The 12772-nt window shown below is 42.6% G+C and overlaps 1 protein-coding gene across 1 annotated transcript in view; it reads right to left on the bottom strand.

Moving 5' to 3' along the window:
- Positions 1-12379, bottom strand: part of OTUB1 (OTU deubiquitinase, ubiquitin aldehyde binding 1) — a 67596-nt gene extending 55217 nt beyond the window's left edge. Inside the window, exon 1 of the mRNA XM_085626017.1 lies at positions 12232-12379. Coding sequence (XP_085482143.1) covers positions 12232-12271 — 40 coding nt within the window. The 5' untranslated portion in view covers positions 12272-12379. The remainder of the gene's footprint in view (positions 1-12231) is intronic.
- Between the last annotated feature and the right edge of the window lie 393 nt (positions 12380-12772).

Raw genomic sequence — 12772 nt, 5'->3', positions numbered from 1 at the left:
GATTAATACTTGACAGACATCTGAACATGCAGAATCACATCAGTTCTCTCACCAAAGGAGCAAACTTCCATTTAAGCATCCTAAGAAAAATAAAACCGTTCCTTCCCCACAACAACCTCAAAACTGCGGTGCAAGAATTAGTGATCTCTAAGCTGGATTATTGCAGTGCAACCCTCTGTGGACTTCCGAGAGCGAGGATGGCTCCATGCAAGGCCTCTCTCAATTCCGCTGCAAGGCTCATCACAGGCTCCAAATTTTATCATCACATCTTGCCTGAGTTAAATGCTCTTAATTGGCTCCCGTATGAAGCTCTGATACTTCTAAAAATTGCCTGCATAACTCACAAAGCTCTACACTTCAACACCCCACTATATCTTGCACAAAAACGTGAGCTCTCAGGAGGCTCCAGATCCTCTAGAGGCCCCAGCACCTTACTACTTAAACCACAGAAATTCCATAAAATGAAAACATACAATCAAGCATTCTCCGGTATTACACCAAGAATTTGGAACGCCTTACCACCGGAATTAAGACGGAATAATTCCACAGCTTCCTTCAAATGGGAAGTCAAACTGATTCTGATGAAAACATTTCTGGGCTAGTCCCACAGCCCACCTGAGAAGGCGCTGCATTACCCTTGTCTCGAGTGTACTACAATGATTGTTATTGTCATTCAGTTCTGTCCTCTCCAGTTCAGCTTTGATATTAACTCTTGCACTCTTTTCAAGAAAACCAAAGGGTTATGCTGAAAGAATTCTTGGGTCAGTCCTTAAGTCTCACCCTAAGGTTTGCTATCTTACTCTTCCCCCCTTTTGGAATGTTCTACTGTTTTGACCGATGTTGTCCTTTTCCGGTCCTTCCAGTTCTAATGTTGTTTATATTACTTGTACCCTTGTAACTATGCAACTACCTTTCTGTGAAGCACTCTGATACACCCTGAGGTCTTGTCCGCGCTATATAAAACTCTTTAAATAAATAAAGAGAAAAGCTGTCAACCAGAGGAACCCAGATGCTAAGAATCCTACATATTGGGTTGCATTTTATTTTTACTACGCCAGTTCAGCTTTTCTTAACCCCCTTTGGCTAACAGCAAAATTGCCAGTTACCTCTAAAATGGTAGCCACCATCACCATCTGTTGGCTTTGAGCAGCAATCTCTACAGATCCATAGTGTTTGTACTTCAACATACAAAAAGCTGGATAAGCAATATGAAAAATTAGAAAGGAGCTAATTAGATTGAGTGGAATGAGGAATCTAACATTTATAGGGCCTTCATAATGACTACTGGACCATAGGTAGAACTCTAGGAACAATGATGAATATTGGCGGGAAATCATTTTTTTACCCAGGAATTTGAGGAAAACATCCAGGCCCCAGAGAAAAAGCAATTAGCAGACCTTACAACTGGTACCTGGGTGCGTTACTGACCCCTCAAAACAGGATGATTGACCGGCTGTCTTATTTGTACTTTTTCCTTGAACCGCTCCCCCCTCCCCCATATTGAAATGAATCAGCAAGACCTTTCTATTTGATGGTGAGGTGAATGTCATGGCTCCAGAGCCCAACAGACATCTGTGGTCTTCCCACCAATGCATGAATAGGGGTCAGTCATGTTCCCTTTTCAGGTTCCGCCTGCATGAGCATGTGTTGGAGCATGCGCTCTTGCTTGCAAGACTCTTGTGTTCTATAATGGGCTTGGAACCCACCCATTGCTTACCATTCGTTGGTAGCGTGGTCACTCTTCTTTGCCACCTTCTACTAGGCATGCATCACTTCCTTATCTTTGGGTGGCGCAGGACCACCATGCACAGATTAACTTTAGTGTTACACTGCTGCTCGTGCTGTGATTCACACACTATTTTTTTAAAAAACATGCTGGCCACTTCAAAGTGTTTTTATTTGAACATTACCCCATCTGCCCCATCCTGTTTTTTCTCCATCCACCCTGTCTCCCCCCCCCCCACCCCATCAACCTCATCATGGTTCTTTTCCCCTCCACACGTCTCCATCCTGGTTCTTCTTCCCCCTCCCATCCTAATTTCTTCTGCCCCACTACACTCCCTCCAAATTTCTTCTCCCACTCTCAGAATGAAAAAAGAAAACGTACGAAGCACCTAGCGCTGGCAGGTTCATATCACTTTTTTGACTGTCCTGTTACCCACCCCCAGTTGCCCCCCTCTTCACCCTTTACCCACCTCCACCAGCTCCTGTAAGGCAAGACCTACTGGCTTTGCCAGTGCTTGTTTTCTCTAGTAGTCCCCAAAATGACAGCGGAAGAAGTGAGTAATATTGTTCCCTGCAAAACTTAGTTGTCACTCACCCTTAAGCAAGGCAAGGAAGCCTTAGCTACAACTAATCTTCAATTGCAACCACTCAAGTAGTACAATGGGCAGAAGAACGCACCGACAGGTGGCTTTTTTAAACACAATTACTCTGAAACACTAACTTTATGCTCGACATCCCAATCACCAATGACTGCACTGTATGCTGAACAATCCAATTTTGTCATTGATACAGTAATTGGACTTACAAAATATTTTATCTGTAATTTGATAAAGGCAATCAACTCTCAATGTGATGGTGCGCATTTTGGTCTGCCAAGAGAGGGTGTACTTTGCATACGTTTTATGGGAAAGGCATTAGGAAAGTACGGGGAAACCTGAGGACATGTCACACTCTGAAACAATTGTGTTTATCACGTCGGGATGATTTGAAAGTTACCCTTAAGGTACAAACGGGGTTGTATCATTAGAGGAGACGGTTTTAATGTTATTACATACCATGACACCGATGACTAAATAGCCCACTGGGCACGTAGGAGTTATAAAAACAAAAAATTTAGAAAGGGTATTCAAAGTTGAAATGAAGCAGGTTATTGAAATTAAAGAAATTTCTTGGAGCTAAATTGGATTAACTTTTGAATAATTTAATCAGTTTGAACCAGGGTGCAGATTAGGGACATTCCCCGCGTGCTGGGGATAACGCAATGTTTGGTTAAATTTATACCCCATACTCCGGAGGATTAAATAGTCTGCACCTATTAAGTGAATACTTTTCGACCAATATATTGACACGTGGGTGTACAAGCCTGACCATTGTTTGGACTTATTTTATGCCATCAACAAACCAGTAACCTGCAAAGGGAGTCAAAGGCACTTACCCGTAAAAAGGGAAGCACTGCTGTTGGCTGGAGTGGCATCTGACAAATGCCATTCAGAATTGTTTGCCAGCTTTCTACTTGGAGAGGTGGGGGCCTGACCTCAGGAGGATGACAAGAACGGACCGACCCCTGTGTCAGGACAAAGCTCAGTGGAAGTGTTCACCTCAGGTGGGTTAACCAGCCTTCAGGACCTTGAGCCAATTGTGAGATCACAGTGGGCAAGTTCCAGACTACTTGTGCATGCTGCGGTTGCCAGGAGCATGTTGATGAGGTAGACAGAAGAAGATAGGGCATTAAGGGACCATAGACTATGGTTATGGAATAAATCACAAGCACCCTAGGCACAAAATAAAGCCCAAAGATTTTGAAAAGTGGTCCTGAATCATCTCAAAACCAATACTTACATTCAGAGAGACGTCCTTACTTTTTGAGTGCCTGGACTTTAAGCTGCCTACATGGAACTATGCTGATCTAAGACACTTGGCTTCCTGAGCAAATTATCATAGACAATTGGGCTACAAGCATACTGAGAAAACCTATGCACCTCAAACAAAGATAGGGAATGCTTAGTTTGTAAATGTTGTTGGGCTTGAAAGCAGAATGCCCTAGGTGGTGCAACGCATAGGCATGCCGATCAATTCTTTACATTCTAAAAAGGTGGCAAAAAAGAAATTAGACGAGTTAAGCAATGTTTTGAGAAATGAAAGAACTTGAGGGGTTGGTTGCTTAATCCAAGTGCCTTGAAAGCCTCTTACACATGTGTATAATGGGAATTGTAGTATGCTTACTGTATATATTATTCTCTGGTGGAACCAATCTGTCATGAGGGGGGATTCTAGAGTGTGGACATGTAAGCAGTCACTTGCTGTGCTGCTGTGTAGGGTAGCAGTCCTGTGTCCTTTCCAAGAATACATCTTTAACTGAAGACATCAGTGTTTCCAGACCTCTTATTTCTTGCCTTGATCTACATTTTTATGGCGACGAGCGAGTGTGGACATTCTGGAACCCAGCGACATTACCATAATTGCAAGCAACACTATTCACTATAATTTGCAATAGCAAATTTTGAAACTTTGCACACTTCAGTGCTCCTGACTAGCCAATCGTATATATGGACACTTGAGATTTTCTGTTTCTTTCTGGGAGTTTGGCTGCAGCACCGCTGTATATTTGGGGAACAGCAGTTCAATCTTTCGATTGATGCACCTGCTGTTTACTTTTGCTAGCGTGAGCATTACAGTATTCTATATGCGCTGTTAATTTCCGAATGCAAGCTCTATTTTAATTGATGCACTCAGCAAGGAGATGCATTCTAAATTCCGGTTGCATGTTGTGACGTTCTGACGTGCTGGTGGCAAACGTTGTGACGTGCGATTCAAGCCATACCCATTTCGCCTGTTTACACACTGTGAAAGACACACATAAAACGACGTTCGGATTACTGGCAACAGTCCATGTTCCTTAGCAGGTACGTGTGGTGCATCAATTCAACTGTGACACACACACATAACTCGCCTGTTTACACACCGTGACAGTCTTTTTATTGTGCATTTATTAGCATATTCTTCAGCATTTCACCAGTGAGACATGCACAATATATATATATATATATATATATATATATATACACACGAACTATATTACACCTTTTAAACCCAATTCAGTACCAATCACTAAAAGTCTGAACTGTAGAACAGAATATGCAGTTTATGTGCAGGAGTGCTCGTGTAACCTGCAATATGTAGGGAGTACGAAATTGCAGGTACATAAACGAGTACTCCAGCACCTGAGAGCAATTATCAATATTGATGTTACTTACCCGGTAGCCAGACATTTTAAAGAATATCATGACAGTAAGTTGGACAATTTAAAATACTTTGTCATAGATACCATTCTTCCTCAAAAGCGAGGAGGCAACCGGGAAGCATTGTTTCGTAAACTGGAAACACAATACATTTTAGAACTGGATAGCAAAATACCCCAAGGCTTAAATTCGAGCAAGGATTTTTTTTTACATGTCTGTGATTGTATTTAATTCCTTTAAATGAGATTTTAAATAAGATCTTAAATCCATTTAGCTGCTGCCTCCCTGATAATTTCTTTTATATCTTCCCACTCTTTCACACATTTGCACTTTAGTATGTCACGGCTGTGACTACTAACAGGGGTTCATCGACACCGTTTTTTGCTCATGCCCTTTAGGCAAATTTAAATTATGAAAACACTTGCAATTATGACCCACTTGGGCAATATTATTAAGAGTCAATACTTTGTTTACCTCGCCCGTTTGCTATTTTGCACATATTTATGAACCAGACATAAAATGAAATTTTGTATGGTTTGTGTTATGGGTTGAGGTTTTAAATGTTTGAAACATATTACATTTGTTTTGAATGTTTTTACCACATATACTGCTTTTAATACTATAGAATGTCTGATAACATTTATTTATTGCCGTCTATTTTATTGAGCATTATTTAAAGAATTGTAAACTTGTTCTCTTTCTTATTTGTAAAAAAGATTGCAGGTGCTTTCTATATCTATGTCTTATGACGTGAGAAACCATGCATATGCACTGTCACTTTAAATTTGGGGAAGCACTCCACATGCGCGTCATGTGATCAAGGGCACCTTGCTGCCCGAAACGCATCATGGCGGTGGTGCAGGGCGCTTATTACAAATAAATCAAATATTGCACCGAACTAGGGTATGCGATCGTCATTTGAATGGTGTAACAGCGATACCAGGTGAAGAAAGAGATATATATATATACACACACACACATATATATCCTAGAAAGAGACTTAGCTAGACTAGTGTCCTCGTATTACAGGTTGTTCTTGCCAATCATATACAGATATTGATGTAATTTACCATAACCAATTAAGTTGACTACACATGTATTTAATCAAAAATTTCCTTAACCTATGCACCACCAAAGATACTATATAAACCTCTCTCAAAGTGTTACGCTGAAGTTTGTAAATAAAACAAAAATAAATAAATTGGTGATGAAAGGTGGACGATGGAATAACACTGATCGTGGGCCACTATGCATTAGGGCTCTGTGCAGGCAGGTTTTCTGAGTCAATACCTGTGCATTTGTTAGATCTGTTGATATCCTGTACATGTTCTTGTGTAGAGATTCATATGCTTTCACTTTGATTCATCCGGGGAGACGCTTTTCAACACCCTCATTACCGCGCTCAGGGGGGACTCGAAGATCCAGCCTGCTTTGCCCGCGCCAGGAGGCGCTGACGGCGTTCTGTGTTCGGCACGCCCGGAGGCGCATATAATCCAGTCGCGGCACCCGCTTTGCGGGAGACGCTTTTCAACACCCTCATTACGGCGCTCAGGGGGAACGCGAAGATCCAGCCTGCTTTGCCCGCGCCAGGAGGTGCTGACGGCGTTCTGTGTTTGGCGCACCCGGAGGCGCATATAATCAAGCCGCGGCACCCATTTGCGGGACGCGCCCGGGCCAAGGGCGGGCCCGTCCTTGCCCATCATCGCCCAGAAGAGGCCGGGCTGGGCTACCCCCCTAACAACAGTAAGACGGGGGTCTTGTCGAATCATCGTCTGTCCCCAGGTACTGTGGCCATAACATATATTTTGTTACTCGGAGACTTGTCTGTGCCACAATTATTCCCTTGTATCTTCATACTTTGTACCTTGTTATCATTAGTATCCCACTATGAGTAAGCGCAAGGATGTAGCGGGGACCCTGGATGACTTCATTGTTAGGGCTGAATCTATGCTTAACCACGAAATCGCATTGACTGAGAGGCGCCTCTCTCTTGATCCTGTGACTTTGCAGAGGCGTCTCTCTCTGGGCCATATTTCTTCTGGAGATACTGGAGTTACTAGATCGCCAATTATTGCACAAGCAGAGTCTTATCCATGCAACCTACCAGTAGTAGAAACTACTCTTGCAGCTACTCCTCAAGGCCCTGGCAGACCTACTAGGAACTGAGCAACTAAACCTCAACATATAGACAAAAAAAGGAGGTTCCAGGGAAGCGCAAGGGTGGTGTTTGTATTCAAAAAGCTAAGCAACAGAGGAGGCGTGCTAATGGGGGAGTGACTCAAACATGTTCCATTGGCACGCAAACAGAAGTCACACCCCCCGTTTCCCCAATGTACACACCTGTGGACGCAGATTCTAACACTCCTGGGGACTATGCTGATGACTGGGCCCTTAGGTGCATTAAAGAACTAATAGACAATAGCGTTGCTCTGTTTCAGGGCCATCTAGATCATACGGACGCAGTACTGTCTACCAGGTCTATTTTGTCGGACAAACATAAGGGTTTGCAACTCATTGGGGAAGGGGCAGGTGCGGGTCTAGATACACCAGCTGTACCTGATGTTCCTAGTAATCGTCTTATTTTGGCTGCTCTAGACAAATTGATGACCAAGCTTAGTGTCATTGAGGATACCCTAAGGATGGGACGGGGAATAACTTCAACTAACTCCACAATAAAACCCTCACATAATCCTCTAAACCTTGTGCGGGAAATTGGAAAGATGACTCCTCCTATGCAAATTACAGACATGCATATGGCACATGAACCACTAGAAGGCCATAAGGGAGCCAATAACGTTTCCTATACAGGGACTCTGGGTCTCCTTAATTTAACTGAGACACAATTCCAGCCTCGACCCCCGCTTATCCCACGTGTGCCCCACTTGGTAATGGAGGAGGACAGATTAAATCTGTCCCCAGAAGCTACCCCATATACCATCGTACTAGTAAATGCCCCACGTCTAACTCCTATGATCAAGGAAACATGGGAGGGTCTGAGAAATAAGTCCCTTTCCTGGTTGGGGACAAAAACTGGGCTCTCATGGGTTCCTTTTGACAAGTTTAAAATGGTAAGACGAGTTGGCTGGGTGGGGAAAATGGAGAAAAAATTCCCAGGTGATTGTATTGTACTTACCTTTAGGTCGTGGAGGTTGGTACAGGAGGTTCTATGGAGACTCTGCAGCGATCTTGTAAATAGAAATGGTATAAATGTATTGCCCCTTGGCTTTTTTTACCCCCAACTAATAATTCTAACTACTTTATAAAGCAGAGATCTACTAACCCTAGTACTAATTTTAGTACACAAGATTGATGCAGGTTGCCAATGTATAACAGATTTGATATTTTACAAGATCTAGAGAACATTGATTGACTCTCCCCCATGTTGACCTCTGTAGTGCAACAAGGGCCAACTCGATCTACCCTTTGTTGTGTAGGTAACAAAACCATGACTCCTGGAGCCGGGGAATCTATTAACTACGCCCCTAGCATTAGGGCTAGCCATCCTGATGACCCCAACCATAGCTGCCTGGGAAAATTGAATGACATACTACTTGCTAGGGATGTGAATACATCGGATAATAGAATTAATGGGTCGCAAACTGTAACTGAAAGCACCCTGTTTTCACCCTTAGCAGCAGACAATTATGATTTATCTGACAATGAGGGAATTAGTAATGACTCCGTAAACTACCCAGTAAATCATCGTGTTGAGCATTACAACAATGGCAGGCTTGTATTTGCAACCTGGAATGTGTATGGGCTTGCTGGTAAGGTTCTTATACCTGCTTGGGCCAAGTTCATTCATAGTAACGATGTTATATGTCTTCAGGAGACTTGGTCTACTAGCCTCGTCCATGTTGAAGGATATTCATCACATTTTGTAGTAGCTACTAGATCACATTCTGGACGGGCAAAGGGGGGCCTGCAAATTCTTCTTTCAAATAAAATTGCCACTGTCAGAAAAGTTTTAACCATAGGCCCATATGCGCAATTTCTATGGCTAAGCAAAAAGGGGAAGAAAGATCTGATAATTGTAAATTTTTACAATAATGTTTTTGATAGTTCACGCGATAGTGCGATAATATAAATTGATCAGGGCCTGGAAACATTTTTATCTGGGATTAATGTTGAGTACGCCATTATCTGGGCAGGGGATTTCAACCTACAGGCCTGTGGAGCACCTAATACTAAGCCATGTGGCCTTATAAATATAGAGGAGGAATCTGATCATTTCTGCCACACGACCTATGGGGAAGCACTTAACCTGATGATGGTGTAAATATGATCTTGTCCTCCTTAGAGGAGCTGGGGGTGTAAATGAGACCCCCGATCCAACCTTGATAGGTAGAAACTCTTGCTCTATAATTGATCATGTCCTGGTTTCCGCTCATGTAAGCCATTTGTGGGGCAATCTCACTGTGGTTCCCTCCGTGCTTAGTGATCATAACCTCTTAAGACTACCCTTCCTGCTTTGGGGGAAGAGGATGGATGTCCTTCACTCAATCACACATATAAAACTAGTTGGAACTAATGGGGTTACCATTAAATGGACTGGTATTGACCCCATACTAACAATGAAGAAAATTGTAATTGCTAATAAAACCGAAATAACATATTGCCTCCAGGAGGAAATTACCCCATTGGTATTAATTGAGAACTTTTTTAACATTACTAAATCGATCAACTCCATTTTAACAAAGATCCCTGGGCCATTTGGTAATAAGAAGGGGTGGTTTGATGGCGCCTGCACCAAAGCACTTAAGTGTTTAAATGTGCCCAGTCCCAATCCCCACGTGACCTATCTATTATTCAATCTTTAAGGTTCGAATATAAAACTGCTATAACATACCGTAAAAGGATTCTTAAGGAAGAGGCATGGGAAAATCTGGCCATTGCTGCTAAAACTAGTAACAATAAACTTTTCTGGGAGACGGTAACTGCCCCATTTCTGAAGAACGATAGTGTCCCAGAAACGTGTTCTTTTGTACCAGCAGATAAATGGGTGGAACATTTTTCCAAAATTTTTCTAAGTAATAGGGAGCCGGATACAGGGCAGGATGAACACCCGGCCAGTGGATTAACCTCTCCCTAAACATTACAAACGAAGAAGTGATTCAAGCTATTAATACTAGTGCAGGGGAAGGGCCCCAGGGCAGGATGGTGTCCCGGTTGATGTCTTCAAAACAGCGCCTGGTCTAGGGGGACCCATTCTAACTAGGGTTTTTAACACAGCTGCTACTGATATAATTCCCAAGACATGGTACGAATCGATAATTATACCTATATTCAAAAAGGAGAATAAAGAAGACCCTAGAAATTACCGTCCAATATCACTCAGATACATCTATAAAAGTAATGAGTAGGGTTCTCCTTGAAAGATTGGAGGAATGGGCGACTGAATATTCTGTTCTGTCACCTGTCCAATATGGGTATGGAAACGTTTAGGGGCTATCGAACAATGTACTAATCTAGTATTGATTATTGGGAAATGTACTAGGGCAAAATCAGAATCCCTTTACCTTTGTTTTGCTGATCTAAGCAGCGCATTTGATTTAGTTGATCACCATTTGTCGTGGTCAACTTTATCAGAGATGGGTGCCACTAGGGCCATTATTGGGTTCCTTTCCCGCCTGTACGAAAAACGTACTACCCGGGTCCGTTACTTCAAGCTAATTGTATCCACCAGTCTATAAACAGTCCTGGATGTGTTAGCAACAACTGTGAAGGAGACCTGCCCTGCGAGTATTCGCTTGGTGTTTATTTCTTCCATTAAGATCGTTTCAAAGCATTGACATATTGATAGATCCATGGCAGAGGCAAAGGGAGAGTATGATCTGTCAAGCATTCAACAGTTTGTTAAAGTTGTAGACCCGAGACTAGCACACTGCTACTTGCTGAAAAGCTATACATGTACCACCATATTGCAATATAGAATGAGACTGGGCACTTTTCTCTTCCCAGATGTAACATGCAGTCCATTTTTTACCACACTGTTACCGGCACCTTTTACACTGATTCTAAACACAATCTTACCAAAAAAGGGACAGTGAAATAAAGTTCAAAAAGTAATGCCCAAGGGCACACACTTTGGCAAAATGAATGGCTGTGATTAAAAACAGTCTCTACAGGTTCCACATTTCCAACTAGTTCACAAGTTGAGTGACAGTGATTCTCCAGACAAGGCCAAGAGGCTTCCATGCCCAAGGCAAAGCCACTGTGATTACGGGACAGTGTGCAAGGTAGATGCTGATATTGGTCATTAGTGTTTTACTTCATTACATCTTGATATCAAGAGTAGCTCATTTTTAGGTGGAGCATTTAAAACCTATTGTACATACTTTAGTAAATACTTCCCTCGAGGGCTTAAAGCCACTCCCCTGCTTTTTGTTTCAGCGTCCTTTAAAAATCCTTGCTAGGTAGTGGTCAATCCTTCCTCTTTTTGATCTTTCGTCTACTCCCACAGAGCAGGGACCAAGTATTGTATCTTTACGCTCTTTTGTTTATCTGTTTGGGGACTTTTATTATTGGTTTCCTGCTTGTATTACTATTTGCCTGTGTTAAGCTTGGGCAACCTAGCTGCTTGAATTTGAATGCAGAATTTATCCCTCCAACCTCCAGCATGGACACTCTTTACGGCAGCCGGGCTCTATCTTTCAGCATGGTGTGCTTCAGCCCGATTTCACTACAATTTCAATCATTTAAACTTGTTATTTTACTTGATTCGTTATCATTCTATTACAACCTTATTTTAGAATATGTCTGCCTCAAAGGGCTGCACAACCCAACTCACAAACATATCAAGTTCTCACTTCTTCCATGCTCCCTCACCAAAATCATACACAAAGCCTATAAGACCATCCTGTTGTTATCACCAACTAGACTTTACAACCTAAGCTGTAGTATTGCATCCCAAAATCCTGGTCTTTCTCACTTATGCGCCACCGCATCATGAACATACTTACATTCTTCGAGTTCAGCCCGTAATTAACTCAAATGGACTTTCGATCACCTCTGAAATTAATTCACCCATCTTCTAACCGGGCTTACTACCTCATCACTAAATACAGTGTTTGGAGGGCATCGACTTTGCTGCCCAATCTACCACGACCTCACCAATGCACCTCCCGCGATCCTAATACGACCCAATATCCGAGTATCTTTCTGCTTCTTGCAAGCCCCCAACGGAATGTTACCACTTCCCATGTGTCCCATACAACCCCTTGACCTAAGCCCCCCTCCCTCAACAACCTGAAGCACCGAATGTTACCTTCCTCTTCTCGACCCGCCCGCGGTCCCTCCGGCTCCATCTTCACAAACGCTCCAGCTCGAAAAGCATCCGGGTCGGAAAAAGCCGGAAGTGACAGCCTGCTCCGAATCCGGAGCTTCCGGGACGCGATGTAAAATAATGACGCACTGGTCCGAAAAAGGCTACCTAACAGGAAGTGTATATCCGTGGTCACTCTAGGGAGGCTTTGGGGGGGCAAAAGTAATTCTGGAACATATGTGCTTATAAATCAATTTAAATTAATCCTTCGTTTTCCTAAACAACGGACTGAATTTGTGATTCCAAACTGCTTACCAGTCTTAATCATCTATTTTCACTCTTTCATAAACAAACGGGTTATTATAAACCCTAAATATTGCAGTAGTCTAGTCAACGGGTTTGTAAATGTAGAATCTCTGCAGTTGCTGTGTATTGACATACCCTCTGCCACTGGTTGACTTTGCGTATAAGCAAGCACCTGTAGCAAAGGTTGTGGTTTTGAAATGTATGGTTTATTGCCTTACTGTAATATTACCAAATTTTG

The sequence above is a fragment of the Triturus cristatus genome, chromosome 9, assembly GCF_964204655.1.
Source record: "Triturus cristatus chromosome 9, aTriCri1.1, whole genome shotgun sequence".
NCBI lineage: Eukaryota > Metazoa > Chordata > Amphibia > Caudata > Salamandridae > Triturus > Triturus cristatus.
This window is presented reverse-complemented; position numbering and strand designations above follow the sequence as displayed.